The 19,713-nt window shown below is 34.2% G+C and overlaps 1 protein-coding gene across 2 annotated transcripts; it reads right to left on the bottom strand.

Annotated features, from left to right (window-relative positions):
* Positions 1-92: 92 nt before the first annotated feature.
* nostrin (nitric oxide synthase trafficking) lies at positions 93-19,210 on the bottom strand. 2 transcript variants are annotated; one of them, XM_055215900.2, is made up of 16 exons: positions 19,123-19,210; positions 18,492-18,577; positions 18,096-18,179; positions 17,912-17,974; positions 15,501-15,582; positions 14,978-15,040; positions 12,803-12,901; positions 12,579-12,704; positions 10,701-10,799; positions 10,347-10,472; positions 10,144-10,252; positions 6,714-6,802; positions 5,383-5,508; positions 5,037-5,259; positions 1,462-1,545; positions 93-1,379 (listed from the first exon to the last, which is right to left on the bottom strand). In XM_055215900.2, exons 1-16 carry the CDS (start codon positions 19,147-19,149, stop codon positions 1,243-1,245), a joined length of 1,623 nt encoding a protein of 540 aa, XP_055071875.2. In that variant the 5' UTR covers positions 19,150-19,210; the 3' UTR covers positions 93-1,242. The 2 variants fall into 2 exon arrangements, with proteins under 2 accessions (XP_055071875.2, XP_055071876.2); XM_055215901.2 differs by lacking the exons at positions 18,492-18,577; positions 19,123-19,210 and having other exon boundaries at positions 18,067-18,167.
* Positions 19,211-19,713: the final 503 nt, after the last annotated feature.

The raw sequence follows: 19,713 nt of genomic DNA, 5'->3' as shown, positions 1-19,713 counted from the left end.
AAAAAGTGATTGTAAACTGGATTTTTGTTTACCTTTTTCACAGTCTTGGACATGTCAAAGATTGGCAAAAACACCGGCCCCCATGCACCTCCAGTTTTTGTGTAGCATCAGTTTTTATTTTTTTCTCCCTCATTTATTCTGCCCTACAAAGCCAAAGCACAGTAACTATGCATTTGGTCAAAATTGAGTTAAAGGTTGAAATGGGCTTTGTGAGTCAAAAAATGTGGTTATAATGGAAGTCAATGGGACCAAAACAGCCACTAACAATAAATGAGGGAGAAAAAAATAAAAAAAACTGATGCCACACAAAAACCAAAAATGCAAAAAGCCAATGCCTCCACCAATCCTTGACACGTCCAAGACAAAAAACAAATCCAGTTTACAATCACTTTCTACATCGAAAATGTGTCACAAGGGTTAACAAAAATGTATAACGATATGTAAAATATATTACTCTTTGTTAGTTCATGTTAACTCATGCATTTACTAATGCTAACAAATGCAACCCTGTGTTACAGTTCAATACAATATAAAATAATTAAAATATACAGGCTTGGTTTCAGAGACAAGACTTTAGTCAGGATAAATTAGGACATTTAATAAGCTTTTATAAATGTAACTTAGAAAAAACATTACTGGTGTGCATCTTGAGATAAAACAGCGTCAGTGATATGTTTTAAGATACGTCAGTGCAAGTTGTTTTCAGATTAGACCGCTCAAACATGAATTTTAGTCTGGGACTAAACGTAAACCCTCTCGAAACCAGACTTTGATGCGCGTGTTCATGCGAGTCGGATTGTTAAAATCAATGGAATTCGAATTGAATTAAAAAAAAAACATCTGATAATCAAAACTACAAAAAATAATTGATTAAAATGTGTGAACGGGGAGTTGAACCCTACAGCAGTGGTTCTCAAACTTTTTCAGCGTGCGGCCCCCTTTGTGTATGGTGCATTCCTTCGCGGCCCCCCAAAAGAAACTTTATGACAAAAACAGTTCTAAAACTTCACATTTTAATTAAACAAAACATTAAATTATACAAATTAGTGCTGTTGGTTAGTAGCCTTATTTTTTTAAGGTTTCATTTCACAGAATTCATGATAAATTCATGTATTTTATCAAATGTCATAAAGCTGGGGCCCGCCTGGCACCATCTCGCGGCCCCCAGTTTGAGAACCACTGCCCTACAGTATTATTGAATCATGATTGTGTAGATCTGGTTGTTCTTGTGCTCATTTGGAGTTAAGCCTCTGATGACTTTGTTTCAATGAAAACAGGAAGCTCTTCAACATAATTAGACGGGAAATGTCCTCTCTGTCCATTCAGCTCCCCAAACCACCAGCCCGTTTCATCTTTCTGGAAAAGTTCGAGTACATCTCCTGCCAGAACCAGTACAAAAGTCAATAACAGATATCCAACAGCTGCTTTCTAAAGGTTTCTGAGATTAGACATGAATGTTACCTTCACTGATGTTTAGGTCATCCTCTCGTTCTGATGTAAAGCTGTATAAAGCCTTGCATTTGCCTATAGAGCTGAATTCTGCACCTGATTAATACAAACACACAAACCATTGAATTAATAACCTGTGTATGGATGAGTATCACAAAGTGCTTTTGGGTAAGAATTTATTACTGGATTTACCAAATTAGTGGCATTAAATATTTGTAAGATTCATATGTTTGTTTGTGCTACTCTGTAGTATGTAATCTAACTATCCGCAGGCAGAACAATATATATATATATATATATATATATATATATATATATATATTTTGTACAAACACTTAATAACATCAGCATGTTATTATTTCAGGGGATGTTTTTCCAAATCAGATTATCATAGTTATATTATCTGTTCTAGTATACCTCTTCAATTTCAATTACAATCCACACGAAATGGTAAATATAATAATGGTCAACTATGTAGGCTTTATATACTGTTCAGACAAACTTATTGTTTACAGGCCTAGTAAGCTGCAATTTTATCCCATCACTGTAATAAATGATGCCAAGCTGTCACTGAGCCAGTAGGGGCACAAACGAATGCGGGGTTAATTGTAACTCGGCTACTTTACATATTTATACAGGACAGAGCAATCTGTGCTTTTGGTCTTTTTCTCTTACTGTCAGAAGATCTGTGAATTTGTGAAAAGTTTTGGTTAAGATATTGAACAAAGTGTTTTGGAGGCATGAAAGTAAATTTCTTCATCTTGTGTAGGGCTGCACGATTTGGGTAATTTTTCCCATTGCGGTTATTGCTGCTAATATTGCGATGTGCGATTGCGATTATACTAAATAGTATCATGAGTCAACTTGATGGGTTTTAAGGAAAATCCACACACAGTTTAGCTAAAATGTGTATTTGTAAAACTAGAAATGTTTTCGTATTGCCACGTGATGTAGCAACTGCTCAGTGTCAGTAACCCTAAATTCAAAATACCGCCATACAACAGACATAGTTTTTTTTTAGCTACCAGATCACTGTCAACCTCATCTTCGCTCTGGTATAAGTGACGACGCACACCACACACGTGCATGCCACACGTGCACTGCCTTTTTTTGTTCGTTTTTCTTTTTTAAACAGCAAGGAAAATCATCAAACTGTTATCAGAAAGTTTGTGTTAACAAGTCCACGCATTTATTTATTTAATATAATTGCAACATTTTGCTGTCATATAATTGCACAGGCTGACATTGCGATTGCGATGCGATTAATTGTGCAGCACTAATCTTGTGGGGGTTTTTTTTCGATTTTTGAGTTGTGTGTGTGTAAGTCACCAAATACAACTTTATATTATTTTAATCACTGTGTTGTTACCTAAAACATCACACCATTTTGAAACAAGTCAGCAACTTTTAATAACTGATAGCTGGGATTGAAAGCATTTTTACACAGCAGGGTTAGGTATACAATGATAATGAAATGAAAACAATGTAAATACTATTCATCAAAATGATACCTGTTAATACAATATCAGGGGAAATAATAACTCACAATTATAATTTTTTTGTCTTGTGAAGCTCTTCCAAAAAAATCTATTTATATGCATTGATGCTTAATACAAGGATGGTTAGATGAAGGATCATGGATGGATGAATGTGTGGATATCTATCAATTATGGGCATATATAGAAACAATATCCACCTTAGTTTATAATTTTATTATTTGCGTTTAAACTAAATCTCAGGTGTTGAAAATGTATCCACCTATGGGGTAAGTTGTCACGTTTGCAATTGTACGACTTTAGGTGTTTATTTGTAGCAGAGATGTGCGTGTTGATTGTGTAAAAAAATATGAATACAAATATTTTTTGAATGATAGAGCCAAAGCCAAAAAGCATTACTTTGTGCCCCTCTCCCCTATACCTTCTACCATTTAGGTACAGATATGTATACATTTTGCACCAATGTGCACCTCTGAGATAATAATATGTGACCCTGGACTACACAACCATAAGGAAATTTGAGATTTATACCTTATCTGAAAACTGAATAAATAAGCATTCTTTCCATTGATGTATGTTTGTTAGAATAGGACAATTTTTGTGCAAAAAAATATATATAAATATTGTTAATCGCCTATGAAAGTGTCGAAATGAAGTCGTAAGCAACACATATTATTAATGTTTTTTAATTTACGGTAGGAATCTGGAGGGCTACTTTTTTCAGGGTTCCCACGGGTCCTTGAAATCCTTGAAAGTTTGTGAATCTGGGGGAAAAATTCAAGGCCTGTGAAGTTTTTGAAAATATACATAAATAGATACAGGTCATTGAAAGTGCTTGAATCTATTTTATGCAAGACGTTTTCTGATAAACAAAATCCATATTATTCCCTGTTTAATGTAGGATAATATCATAAAAATTCTAGACTTTTTAAGCACACGTGCTTAACTGTTTGCTTTATATGCTTATATCTTCTTTATGCAAATGTTGATTCATACACTGTAAAAAAAATTCCGTAGAAATTACAATGTTATTGCAGCTGGGATGCCGGTAATTTACTGTAGATTTACATTTATGTTATTTACTGGCAAGAATCTGTTCAAAGTTAAATACATTTCAAATATTAACAAGTATTTATCTTTACAGAATAAAACCAAAAGTCATCATCAACCTTTTTCTGTTTTTTGCTTCAGATTTTGTTTCCCAGAATGTTTTGCTTGATGCTGTTTTTTTAGTTTTACTCTATAAAGACAAAGACTTGTAAATGTTTAATCTTCATTTAACTTTGAACAAAATGTTGCCAGTTAAAAACATACATTTAAATCTATGGTAAATTACCGGCAACCCAGCTGCAATTTCTACAGATTTTTTTTACAGTGTACCAAAATGCTTTTCTGCATAGTTGTGTTTGTCACATGAAAACGTCTCTGGTTACGTATGTAACTGTTGTTCCCTGAGAAGGGAACGAGACGATTCGTCTCACTTGCCATACTTCCTGCGTTCCTGTACCGCCGTCTTTGGCAATATTTCAGATAGCGATATACTTCCTGGCTCTCGTGTCAGCCTGTCTTTATCGTTAAGCCTCACCATTGGTTGAATTTGCATCCCCAAAGTGTCGCCGCAGTGACCTCAAAAGGGAACTGTAACAATGTATCTTAAAAGATAACATGATGTAACCTTGCTCTCACTTGAAATGTGTCCCCACATTTAGTCCTTAAATTTGAGGGTATTGAACCTGGAAAGTCCTTGAAAGGTCCTTGAATTTGAAGTTAACTAAGGTGTGGGAACCCTTTTTTTTGATATAATCTACTCAAAACTTTTTACTTTTTGATTTACTAGTTGATATGTTTTAATATTGTTCAAAATGTTACATATATAAAAGATGCCAAGCTAATATAAAAATATTAAATAAATAAATTAAAATCGAGGCTATTACTAGAATGTACTTTGGCAACTCACAGACTCCATGCGGGCAGCATGTTGGAGACCACTGTATAGACAAATTTGATCTATTTAATATATTAAATGTGTTTATATGGTGCTGATTAAACAGAAGGGCAACATCTAAAACAATTTTAAAGGATGACATTTACCCTCTAAGGATTCAGATGAGATCATGGTTCCATTCACTGCACTGCTCGGCTCGCCATCCGTGTTCTGTTCGACATCATTTGGTTCTTCACTTAGGTTCTCCTTGGTCGCCATGCTTTTTGCAGGTCCCTTAAACAATGAGCTCCTCATAAACTGACGTGATCTGAACGGAGTCTTTTTGATTCTCACCGGGCGAGAAAGTTGAACCACGCTGTGTTCACAATCCTGGGAAAAATGGCATGTAGACTGAGTTTCAAAGGCATGCAAAGTTCGGTTTTTGAACTAAACATGGTTTATGCAGGCACATTGAAGTATAAACAGTACATCCACAGAAGGTCACAAACTCACCTTATCTTTCCATTTTGTAATACTTTCACTAAACCGATGTCGAGATTTTGGTTTACCCTCCAACTCTGCCAGACTGAAGCTCAGCTTATTGTGTGTGGCCTCCAGAAGATCTAGTTTGAGTATCGCCTACAAAAGAAGTGCAATCATTTATTCTTTAAAGACCTTTTGGGGTGGTTTCCTGGACAGGGATTAGCTTAAACCAGGACTACACTGCAAAAAAAAATTTCAAGAAAACATTTTCTTAGTATTTTTGTCTTGTTTTCAGTAAAAATATCTAAATTAAATTAAGATGCTTTTTCTTGATGAGCAAAACAACCCAAGAAAATAAGTCTAATTTTTAGACCAAAAATATCAAATGTAAGTGATTTCGTGCATAAAACAAGCAAAAAAAATATCTGCCAATGGGGTAAGCAAAAAATCTTGAACATTTTTCTTAAACACTAAATTCAAGAAAAATTCAAGAAAAATTTGCTTACCCAATTGGCAGATTTTATTGCTTTAATGTAAAAAAAATCCGTAGAAATTACAATGTTATTGCAGCTGGGTTGCCGGTAATTTACCGTAGATTTAAATTTATGTTATTTACTGACAAGAGTTTGTTCGAAGTTAAATAAATTTTAAATATTAACAAGTCTTTATCTTTACAGAAAAAAACTATACAATAACAGCCTCATGCAAAGCATTCTGGGAACCAGAAATCATCATCAACCTTTTTCTGTTTTTTTGCTTCAGATTTTGTTTTGCTTGATGCTGTTTTTTTAGTTTTACTCCGTAAAGACAAATACTTGTAAATGTTTAATGTTCATTTAACTTTGAACAAAATGTTGCCAGTAAAAAATATAAATTTAAATCTACGGTAAGTTACCAGCAACCCAGCTGCAATTTCTACGAAATTATTTTACAGTGTTGTTTTATGCACAAAATCACTTAAATTTGATATTTTTGTTCTTAAAACTAGACTTATTTTCTTGGGTCGTTTTGCTCATCAAGAAAAATCATTTTAATTTAAGAATTTTTAGATATTTTTACTGAAAACAAGACAAAAATACTAAGACATTTTTTTCTTGAAAATCATTTTTGCAGTGTAGGCCTTAGTTTAATTTGGAAATATAACTAGTTTTAACAAACATGACTTACTAAAAACATTACTTGTGGTCATTTTGAGGCAAAACAAAGGACACTGATGTATTTTAAGATATGTCAATGTAAGTTGTTTTCAGTTTGGACAGCTCTTACATTTATTATAGTCTAGAACTAGTCTAATCTCTGTCCGGGAAACCGCCCCTTTAAATGAGTCAAAATTTTATAATGCACTGCATTCATCTCATTACCTCATCAAGCAACTGTTCCGTTTCTTCCAAATTCTTTTGATTTGAGAAGTTTGGTTGTTCGGTATAAACTTTCACCATTTTCTCTAAACCTGAAAAAAAAACACATTAACATGTCAGTGTTATACCATAGTGGCCAAAAGTGACGTCTAACTTCAAACAATTGAAATACACGAGCTGTAATGCTAAGCTTTGTGTCGAATATAAAAAGGCTTTACAAAAATTACAGCACATGATGAAAGTTTATAAAGACAATGACTACAAAATATTACAACAAAAGAGGATAAACAAATATTAATAACAAATTATTTATAAAAAATTAATACAAAATATTTATTTAATTTACTCATTTTTTTTAAGTTAAGTGGTCACAATCAATTTATTTAAGCAAAAACAAATAACTTTTGTTTAAATGTAGCTTAAATACATTGATTGCAACCACTTACCTTAAAAAATTTTGAGTAAATTGAATTAATCATTCTTTTCAGTGTACCTGTGAGCATGGGCGAGGCTAGCCCCTTTTTAGGGGTGCTTCAGCACCCCTAAAAAGGAGCTCAGCACCCCTAAAACTTGGAGCAAGAAATTTAATTATTCTAAAATGTTTGTTCGTCTTTGACCAGGTTAAATAATGTCCAAAACATACTCCGTAGTTTGTGGTTTAAAATGTATAATAAGGTAGAAAATGAAAACCTCCCCGCTAAGCAAATGGTGTCATCCTCTTCTTCTACTTCTCTGTACCTGCATCGCAGCCCGTCCGTCATTCAGCGCGAAACACACGCAGAGTGAGAATCAGTTAAAATTGTTGTGATGCAACTTTTTTTGTTCAAATCTTACAAAATGTTTACGTTATGTTTATAATGAGCGAGTACATCACGAATCAATCTTTCAAGCCGTGTTTTTGTCTTATAATGAATCACCATGGTACACGTATAATAAGTGTTTATTTTCGGATTATTTTAGTCCGGCGGGTACCCGCGCGCTGCGGAGTAGCACAGTACCTGGGTGACTCGTCCATAGACTTAAACGGAGAGAAGTAGCGCCGGTTACAATGTTCTTCCGCAAGACGCATGCAGTGCGTCTCAGTGGGTAGTTGCATACGTGTGTCTCCGTTGTTAAAGTTTATTGTATGATTTATCGTTAATTTGAGACTTGTTTTAACAATCGGGAGTCATGTAAACATGACATCACGTGCGTCTTTTCTGGTCAGTCGTCATGAAAACATGGCGTTTGGAACAGAGTGAACTACATATCACTGTATACCACCAGTAGGCTACCGGTAAGTTATGTGTGAAATCACTAACTGTCTGACTATCAAACTAGACAATAAATATTTTTTTAGTTTGTCACATGTAGACTAATATAAAGGGGATAACGTTTTTAACCCTTAGTGCAGGTGTCACAAGTGTTTTGTTTTAGACATATAGTAAAGGTAATGGTTCAATTAAAGGACTGTTAAAAGAAAAGCTGCAAATTAACAAACTATGAATAAACCTACCATATGTTGTAGGCATAAACGTTATAAATTAGGAGATATGTCATTTTGACAAAGGCTTGAAACATACACTGTATATTCACATAAAACCATACCCACACTGCTGGTGTAGCCCACCTTTTGTCCTGAGACTTTAATATGGCATTAATGGCAAAAATGTGCTAGCTCACCATTAATTAGAAATAAAAAGGTTGGCAAAAAAATGCATCTGAAAACTCATCAGATTGATGCTTTAAAATATGTTATTTTAAAAAAATTCTAAGGGGGAGCATGCTCCTGAACCCTAGAGGGGTAATATTCTTCTCATCTTTTTCACCCCTGACCCATTTTCATGCCTGAAAGGTCTCCAAAAAAATCTTTATTTTGGAGTTAGTTGAACCAATGTTAAAATGATAGCTATTTTACAATAGACATATTATTGGTTTTTGTAGGAAAAAAGAGCGAGTGGTGGCAGGCAGCGGAGCTCATTGGGTGCTCAGCACCCCTAAAGCTCTAACCCTAGAATCGCCTCTGCCTGTGAGTCTTTTGTTTTTCTGTATATTCGAATAAAACAGATTTCCTAATATGCTGTGGTTTGCAATTTTTTTGTGTCAAATTATTAGGTCTTTAAAAGAAACCTTAAGTTTTAATGCACATCATATTTCAACATTTAAAGCAAATATCATAAATTTCCAATCCAGATATCGATTTTGTCCACTAGTGTACAGTTTAAACAAAACAGATAGGGACTTAAAGAGGACATTTCACAAGACTTTTTAATATGTCAAATAAATATAACAAATAAATTGGTGTCCCCATATGAGAAGTTTTAGCTCAAAATACCCTGCAGATAATTTATTATAACATGTTAAAGTCATCACTTTGTAGGTGTAAGCAAAAATGTACTGTTTTGGGGTGTGTCCTTTAAAATGCAAATGAGCTGATCTCTGCAATAAAATGTCAGTGACAGTGCAGATTAAGGGGCGGTATTATTATAATAAGATCCCCTTCTGACATCACAAGAGGAGCCAAATTTCAATTACCTATTTTTTTCACATGCAAAAATAAGTTACTGGGTTGATCTTTTTCACCTTTTCTAGGTTGATAGAAGCACTGAGGACCCAAATATAGCACTTAAACATGAAAAAAGTCAGATTTTTATCATATGTCCACTTTAAAATGAGATCTTTATGCAAGAAACACAAACCAGCTTTCTTTAAATAAAGAATTAGTCTAAACTATTTGTTTATGTACAACTAAAACAACTACTGGCTTGTACTTGGTAGTTTAGCTATCATAAAATTTGCTTATACAGCTTATCTTTTGCAAATGTACACAATATGATTTCAAGCTTTGACTGAGGAAGACCATAATTCAAGTTGCTCACTGATAATACTTCCTGAATCTTATCTGTGGTCGTGTTTTTATAAACCTCCCTATCATTTTGTGTTACATGAAATAAAGAAAATGTGCAAAATGGACCACAAAACCAGTCATAGGGGTAATTGATTTTTAAATTGACATTTTAAATCATCTGAAAGCCGAATAAATATGTTTTCTATTGATGTGTGGGTTATGATAGTACATTAAGTTATTTTTGCCATACAACTATTTGAAAATCTGGAATGTGAGGTTGCAAATAAATCTAAATATTGAGAAAATAGCCTATAAAGTTGTCCATATGAAGTCCTTAGCAACACATATTACTAATGATAAATTATGTTTTTTATTTATTTATGGTAGGAAATTTACATGTAACATGACATTTACGTAATATCCTAATGATTTTTGGCATAAAAATCAATAATTTTGACCCATACAATGTATTGTTGGCTTATTGCTACAAATATACCCGTGTGACTCATGACTGGTTTTGTGGTCCAGGGTCACAAATACATTTTCGAATGAAATGAGGGCGAGTACAAGAAAAACTTCATAATTCAATATCTACAAGATTCTGACCTTCTCTGTCACTTTTGGTTTTTGTGATGTTGTCGTCTAGTCGTTGAAGTTTAGTCCTAATGGCATCTTTTCTTCTGTCCTTTGACATGATTGTTTTCCCTTCCTCCTCCTACACGAGCACACAAACTCATTTGAACTCTGCAGGAAATATGTGTGTATTGTAAAGCCTTTCAATCAAACATTCATTTCACTGAAAGCCTCACAAAGTAGTCAGCCATCAGAAATTCAGCCTTGTTTTCGTCAGCTGTCCCGCTGGCGTTCTCGAGCAGTGACTGGATGTCCGTCTCTATGTCAACTCTCCTGACCGCTTGCTCAATCTGTTCATGACTCTATCACCAAAGACATTCATCACATACAATTCACAAACATTCGTTCACTATATACTCAAATCATACATGATTGCTATTTCTAAACAAATATGCACAACAAAATACTGTATGTTAGTGTTTCAGCTCGTACAGTAAGATGATAAAAGGTGTTGTAAAGTACAGTGTGGGCAAACAATTGCAAGAGCTAAATCTTATTTTTTTTAGTGGTTAATGAGTTGTGATACTCACATGAATGACGGTCTGTGAATATGCATTCATATAGAGACTGTATTTATTCAGAGTATTGGATAGTGTCTCTATTCTTTGCTTCTCCAATTCCTGAACAATCTGAAATTTAGCATGTGAGTCAAAGTGGATATTTTAACTTGGTGGCTTTACAGAGGATACCCAGCAAGCAATTTTGCATTTAACTCATTCCCCGCCAGCCATTTTTTTTAAAAGTTGCCCGCCAGGATTTTTTGTGATTTTCACAAAACTTTCACAAAATGCCTTCCAGGAAAGTTTTCTTCTAAAATATACTTTCAACATTTGAAATGGATCAAAAACTTTCATCAAAGTTGTCCTAAGACAAGAACGGTTATTGGGTATTGGTTTTAAGACAACTTTTAAGAAAGGTTTTGATTCACTTCAAATGTTGACTAGTGTATATATAAACATACAAATAATATCAAAGAACAGACCCTCTGCTTTCAAACAAACAAACAGACAAACAAAACGGTAAAAAAAACGTTTCATCCTATTTATATTTTTTCTCTGTTTATAAACTCTTAAATATGGGTAATTTTCTTTAAAAAGAATTTTTTTTAGCAAAAAGCTGAAATAATTGCTTTTTTGTGAAGGAATTTTGTTAGAGATCAGATTCAGAACGATTATCAAAAAATAGCTCCCCAGTCTCACAAAATTTTGTACCTATAGTCACGTAATTTTTTTATTCTTGTTCGTTATACTGTCACAAATTTCCGTGTTTTTTCGTGATCATATCACAAATTTTGTTTATTTGTCATTGTCACGTATTGATATACTTAACTGCTTTTTCCTATTTTCAAACCATTTTCGCTTCGGTTTAGGGTTAGATTTGGTGTTTGCGTTAGGATGTCCCTTGAAGTATTGGTTTATATAAATTTAAAAAAAAAATTATATCTTCTAAATTTTAAAACATTGTGGCCTGGCGTTAGTGTTATAGTTGGGTTTGGGTAAGGATGTCATTTAATGTAAATCTAACCCTAAACCGAAGCGAAAATGGGAAGAAATTAGAACAAAACAGTTGAGTAACCAATACGTGACAATGACACATAAACAGAAATTCGTCAAGTTTGTTACTTTTAAGTCGTGACCGTATCACGAAAAAAAAAATCAAAAAATTACGTGACTATAGGTACGTAATTTCGTGTGACTGGGCTGAACATGCACAGAGTTTAAAATTAGTAAATATTTTTTGCTTCAGTTTTTTATAAATTGGGTATGTGCCATCTAGTGGCTAATCGCGGTATATTACAGATTAACATAAAACCTCATCAGGAACACGTTTAGTTCATGGAAATGTTTTCTCCTATTTGACAAGAAAACTCGGGGAAAGAGTTAAGGGACGTAGCAGCCGTCCAAACACATCTAACCATAGAACAAAAAAAATGTATGAAATAAAATAAATAAATGAAACCCTGTAATCACCCTGTAATCACTGTTGACTTACATAATGGAATATAAAACATCTCACAAGTTATTTAGGCCAGTGCTTCCCAATCCTGGTCCCCGAGGAGGACCCCTTTCCAAAAAGTTTTAAATGTCTCCTTATTTAACACACCTGATTTAACTCATCAGCTCGTTAGGGAGACATATTTACCATTTTGGAAGGAGGCTGATTAGTTGAATCAGGTGTTTTAAATTAGGAAAAATCTAAAACTTTTTGGAACGGGGTCTTTGAGGACCAGGATTGGGAAGCACTGATTTAGGCAAAAACGACATGTAACCAAATTTGAGTTTATTTTAGGTAGAAGAAGTGGGTTACTCATAGCTGGACTATATCAGGACTTTAGTTAACCTAGACGGTGAAATGACGGCCATTGCTTGCTGGATATAGTTTATATGTGTTTATGTAAAGCTATTAACCTGGAAGCAATTTTTTAAGGTGTTCTCCAGCTTCAGTCGGATGTGGTGACCGTCCATATTCATATTGAAATATTCTTCATCAACTTTGGCCTGAAGCTCAGCTGACTTGGTTAATCTGTTGAACATCTACATGTAGATATAACAAACTGCATTAATTCCTCTGTACAACAGTTCATCACAACTTTAATGATGATGGCTTTTTTAAATCAACAAGACTGCACAACCTTCTGTTTCTCTTTCTCAGTACAGATTTGCTTATTTTTTTCCACAAAGTCAAAGAGCGCCTCGTGTTCTCTTGTTAACCCGATCAACTTCTTTTTCAGCTGTGGAAACAAACACAATTTCTGTTTGATTCGTACCTGCTGGCATCACAAAACAATCAGACCGCAAAATGTTCTGGATAAAATACAGCAGAATTAGATAAAATGAAGTTAAATGAGGGATTGAGATTTGGGGATTCTTTTCATTTGTGACCCTGGAGCACAAAACCAGTCTTAAGTAGCACAAGTATATTTGTAGCAACAGCCAATAACTTATTGTACTGTACAGGACAGAATTATCATACTAGGATATTAAAGGCGGGGTGCATGATCTCTGAAAGCCAATGTTGACATTTGAAATCACCTAAACAAACACGCCCCTACTCCAATATCTTGATGTCCCATCAAGATATTTTGTACATTTTCTACTGTAAATATATCAATGTATCATTAGTTATATGTGTTGCTAAGGACTTCATTTGGACAAATTTAAAGGCGATTTTCACAATATTTAGATATTTTTTGCACCTGCAGTTGTTGTATCTCTTTCAGATGATGTCAATTTCAAAAACTCACCCTTGTGACTGGTTTTGTGGTCTAGGGTCACATATGGATCATGATACAGTATTCAAAAACATTTTAAACAATAAATAATAAATAAATTTCTTTGGCCAAAAATTTGTTTTACATAATGCTAAATACATTTTGTAGAAAGTAAAGCTTAATTAAATATATTTTTTCTTTATTATTTTTTCTTTATATATTAACATATATTTCAAAATGTATTTGAGGGGCAACAAATTAATTTTAATTTTACAACCCATAGTGCAAAAATATATTTTTCCTGGTCAAAATATATAAGTTTGTATAAAACGTATAAAATATAAAAGTATAAGTATATTTTTGTAGTTATATTTCATTTTAATATTTTCAACCACAAATAGTTAGATACAAAGTTGTTTACAGGTTTGTAACATACAAAGTTTTTCTTAGAATGCATTGTAAATATAAATGCTTTAAAATATATTTCAAAATATACAAAAATGGCCAAAAAATGGTGAAAAATATTATATATATTTTTTTTTGTAAACCTATTTCAAAATATATTTCATTACATATATTTTTGGCTATTTTTTGTATATTTTTAAACATATTTAAAATTATATTCAAAAATATATATTTTTTGTCATATGGGATAATCCAGGATTATTGGATATCATATCCAACGGTAAATGTTTAGATTGTGAAATGTTGAATTGCCAGGATGAAGCCAAGTGATTTGCAGGGTAGGAAAGTCAGAACAGATTTGTTGCAGAGGTGTATAAAGTTATATTTTGAGAAAAGATTATGAAGTGCACTGATGAATCATGCATAATAAGACATCAAAAACTTTATCAAGCATGAATTTGGATGTCCTGCCCAAAATGTCTTGGATCTATAGACAGTTTCATTGGATGCACATGCGTTGTCGCGGTTACGCGTCTGGTTGGAACTTTACTTCCGGTTTGTGTTAGTTTAATGGTCTGACTAGTGGCTAAAATGAACTCTGGAACCTTGTCAAAAGTAACAAATTTTTTTGTTTCCTAAAGACGAGGAGATGGCGATCATGAATCAGCACTATGTGAAGGGAGGTTTGGCAGACAGTTTTTAGTTAACATTTTATACATTATATAGTACACATTTACACAGCAACATTAGCTCAGTGTTTATACGCTTTAGCTATGAAATATGAACTAAGGTATTCTTCTTGTTGTTGTTTTTTTTGCTTGTTATCAAATATAAACAACTCTAAAAGGACTTTGTTGTTATTGAGTCTTAGCGGAGTATACCAGAAGTTACGTGTGTTTCACTAAAGCCGTTTGTTTATGTTGTTACCGCTGAAACTGTCTATAAAACACTATGGTTATGAATAATGACACAACGGGCAAAGACCTCGGTTTGACGCATATGTATACAAACTATTACCAAATACTGCAATAAAATAATACTGCAGACACTTTCTTTGTAAACAGCCCCTTAGAAACGTATGCAAACAGAAGCAAACACCATTAGGAAAGTTATTACAGATGATATCTCAGCACTAGTTGTTTATATTAATCAGGTTAACCATGTTATGTTCTCGTGGCAATATTTTCTTACCTTGATCTGCTCATTCCAGTTTGTGAGAACAAGCTTTCCTGATTTTTCAATGGTGTTGTCCAGCTGTGGACATATACGAGGTTCATTATGAAGTTGCTTTAGTTTCAAAGGGCACATTTTGTGCCAATTTTTACAAGATGTAATATAAGTCTCAGGTGTGCCAGGAATATGTGTCCGTGAAATTTCAGATCAAAATACCCCACAGATCATTTATTATAGCATGTGTACCTTTAAATGCAAATGAGCTGCAGCTCCTCACTTCCTTGCCAAAATGGACAGTGAGTTTTTTTACTATTGAGATATGACAGACTGAGGGCGGAAACTATGGTAATGCAGGACTGTCAGTCAGTTGCTGTTGGCGGGGTTTTATCAGTGTGACATCACATTAACAAAAGAATCAAAACAATATTCTGCTTTGTGGGGATTTTTTCTTTTTTAGGGTGGTTGTGTTCATACACTGCCAACATGCATTTATGTCCAAAAGTAGATTTTGCATAATATCACTAAAATGTAAGTGACGTACCGGTCTTTTTCTTTTGGTGTGTTCATCTAAGATTTGGCGAATTTCCTGAATAGCATCTTGGTTGAGAGAATTTCCAAGCATTCTGAAAGAATAAGTCTGATATGAATAGTGTTGGGGAAAGTTACTTTTAAAAGTAATGCATTGCAACATTAAGTTACTCCCCAAAAAAGTAACTAATTGCATTACTTAGTTATTTTTCACGGAAAGTAATGCTTATGTTACTTTTAAGTTACTTTTGCGTTACTTTTTCTTACTTGGCTGAGGCTTGATCTCTTTCAGGTGTTTTTACTGATCGCAAAAAGGTCCGTTTCTGACTCAAACTGTTCCCGCTCAGGCACACAGAATGCGTAATTCTATATTAATATGTTCAGTTTAATTCAGTACATTATTTTATTTTTAAATTGAATTAATTAAACTGAAAAGTAACTCGCATTACCTTTTTTAAAAAGTAACTCAAATATAAGTGTGTACATTAGTGCGTTACTTTACTCATTACTTCAGAAAATTAATACTTAAGCAATATCGCTCGAGTAGGAGTGTGATATAGCTCTTTATCATCACGGCTGTGATTAGGCCAGAGGCACGAGGCCGCAGGCCGAGTGCCGGAGGCAATCACAGCCGTGATGATATAGAGCTATATCACACGACTCCGAGAGCGATATTGCTTTTATACAACAGTTCGACGGCACACGTTTGAAAAACGAAAACTAGAAAACAACAACGGAGTTATTTTAAAAGCCTCTTTGTTTGTGAACTACTTCTTCCGCCACGGATTTGAGGGCGGCCAGAATGACAGGTAAAACTTTCGGCTGCTTTGAAGCTCATAACAACTCAATGGACAGAAAAGCCGTTACTTTATATTACCGTTTCTTGGTCACAAAGTGTAGTTTTAAGATTAGTTCAGTCGAGAATGTATCTGTATTATATTTAAATCTGCAGTCGATTAGTAAAGATAGCGCCTGTTTGAATGTTTGCTTAGTGAGATTCGGTACAAATAAGAACCAAAGCATGAGCGGACATCAGTGTTCACTCGCCCCGCTGACCACCGCCCTCTCTGGGCTACATTTCTGACAGAAATACCCTGGCTCTCATGTTGGCCTTGTTTGTTTATGATCGTCAAAATGAGATCAAATCAGCAGTATTTGGTGTCATGATCAAACTTGTACTTGTTTTTTTATTCATATTTAGTGTCTTTTGTGTTGTTATTGTTTTGGCGCGAGGTAAAAGTTAATAAAACTATACTTGTGAAACGTTACTATTGCTTTCTCATGTATTCTTAACGCGATACGAGCACTCGATTATTATTATTAAACTTTGTTCTTGTCAGTACTATACAAAACGGTTTTTATAAGTGTCAGAGAGATGTTTTTGCATGCTGCTTATAAATATACCAGTGGCGATATCTCATAACATGTTTTAATAGTCACGTCACGATAAAGTAAATGATCAATGTCCACATTTAAAAGCTGCGGTGCTTACCTGCAGTTTCACGGTGTTTTCGCGTTCTGATAAAAGATATAGCTCCAGAAAAAAACGAGTGTTTATATTCCTCTTTCCAAGTGTTAATCGTCCACACGATGTGACAAGACATTTCTCCCATTAACTGTAACGTAACATCCAAGAGCGCTGATCTTTGACGGAATAACTTCTGATTGGGGATTCACAGACTGATTTATGAGCTAGTAAACTAATGAGACACACACACGGAGAGTGATTCACACAGCGCGTCTGTGTTTTTCCATTCAGAGATGAGCCTGCTTAGGACCTCCATTCACTAGGTGGCGGAATAATACGAAAGGTGAAGCGGCTACAGTGCCGTTATCAGTACAATATCATATAGCTCTTAGCCAATCAGATTCGAGAACCAGAGAGAACTGTTGTATAATATTACGTAATGCACGTTACTTGTCATGCCACGGACATGGAGCAAAAATTAAATAAAGTTTAGTTTCGCGAGCCCACGTGAAACTATTGCGTGCACACGTGAATCTAGTGATAAATTCATGTGAAACTTTCATTTGCTCACGGGAAACCTTTTTTGCTCCTAACTGCGCACGCGCTCACGTGAAACTAAACTTTTAAAAAATATCTCCACATAAAGGTTTTGCGTGAGCACATGAAAGTTTCACGTGAGCACATGAAACTAAACTTTAGATTTTTTTTACTTCAATGTCACCTTAGGGGCTCGGTACTAAAATTAAATAAAGTTTAGTTTTGCGTGCGCACGTAAAACTATTGTGTGCGCACGTGATAGTTTCACATGCACATGCGAAACTAAACGCGATAGTTTCACATGCTCACGCGAAACTAAACTTTATTTCATTTTGCTCCATGTCCTCTTAGGGGCTCCGTATAATGCATTACCCCAACACTGGATATGAATGCACACCAAAAACAAAGACTCTTCATACCGGTGAGCATCTGCAGAGGTGAACATCTCATCTGATATAAAGGACCAGGCTTGATATGTGGAGCTTTGAATAAAAAACAACAAATGGACTTATAGTACAAACTGTTATCTAAGATAAACTGAACATAGCGTGATGTAAACAGTATGTAGGCATACATGAGAAATGTCTTGTGTTGGTCACTCACTTGTCACACATTTCTTTGGAGACTTTAAGGAGTTTGTTTGCAATTTTCTGAAGTCCTTTAGAATAGTTTATCTCCAAATCAGATCTAAATATAAAGAAAGAAAATGTTTGCCATATAAAATGGTCTGCATGCCAAAAATGTTTTTTTATTACTGTCATAATGTAATGTACACCAATGAAAGAATTAAGCATGATTATTTACTTTATACTGCTTGGGTAAGCCATATCACCTCTGTGGCTCTTAGTCTGACGGCAAGACCACTGAAGTCTTATATTCTTCACATTTATATTCTTCACATTTCAAAGTACATTTTTGTCTTTTTTCAATCTTCAGTGAGTTTGAAAGTTGAGGGAACTTTGTTCACAAAAGTTTAAGAAGTTCAAAGCTTAACGTTACCTTTGTTGAAAAACAGTCAAGAGCTCTTTGCAGAAATACTCTCCATTCTTTGAGAGTCTCTTCAGATCCTGGTACAGCAGATTGTACTGTAACACATTGTGCAACAATAAGCACTGAAAAACACATCTTTCTCGCAGTCTTTAAAGCTTTTCAAATTATAAATACATTCAGATAAAATCGTGTGCCAGCGTCAGTCTGTCTTCACAAACTTGGCAATGCAATACAAGGCACGTTTATTTATACAGCACATTTCGTACATAAGTTTAATTCAAAATATAAAGTATGATAATAAATAAGTAAACACAAGAAGATATTAAGTCAATGTGCTTTACAAAGGAATGATTCAAATCATAATGCAAGAGGCATAAGAAATTAAAACTTGTTAGAAATAAGGATTTTTAAATTGATTCTGGAATAAGCACAGTCAGTAAGTGTTAAAAATATTAAATTAAATAAATTTAAGTCATACAGCTATTGACTGAAACTTTTCTGTTTAGAAAGTTTTAAAGATTCCCAGTTAATGAACACACCCTATCCTCTCTATCAACCATATACATTCACGTTCATAAACAAAAATACATTCACAATAAAATAAAAAAAGATTTTCTAGAGGAAACATGTATCGACTCACTGTACAGCCACTCAGCGGGTCCTTCATTTTGCCTCTTGTCGAACTTTAACTTTGCTGTTCAAACTTTGACCCCTTTTATTTCCTGAAGAATGCACGTGGAAATCACCTGTGTGTGCCAGACAATACCTTTACACCGGCATGAATGTTCAAGATCGCTTATATTTACCTTAAAGTTTGCTACCACATTTCAAGTCTGACTCTTAGGTTAACAGAACCATATATTGTATATTGTATGATTGCATATCAATGATAGAAAGACAAATAATTTGGATCACAGAGTAAAGTACAAATAAATCTATGGAGTCGGCACCCCTTGGAGAAGAAAAAACAAGACCTGCAAATCCAATCCATGATCACGGTTTTGTAATTCATCCCCTCGGTTTATAAACAGTTCTCGCAGGTTATTAACCCTTTCATTATGTTTCGGGTCAATTTGACCCATTGTGATATTTAAGCTGTCGGGAAAAAACAGTTAACCTGTGATTTTACTCTTGAAATTTTGTGACTTTTTCTCATTTATAGTCATGAACATGCATGCAAAGTTAGGATACTCTGATATGTTTTGAAGTTTACACCCAAAAATTTTTAACG

Source organism: Misgurnus anguillicaudatus, chromosome 17 (assembly GCF_027580225.2).
Source record: "Misgurnus anguillicaudatus chromosome 17, ASM2758022v2, whole genome shotgun sequence".
NCBI lineage: Eukaryota > Metazoa > Chordata > Actinopteri > Cypriniformes > Cobitidae > Misgurnus > Misgurnus anguillicaudatus.
This window is presented reverse-complemented; position numbering and strand designations above follow the sequence as displayed.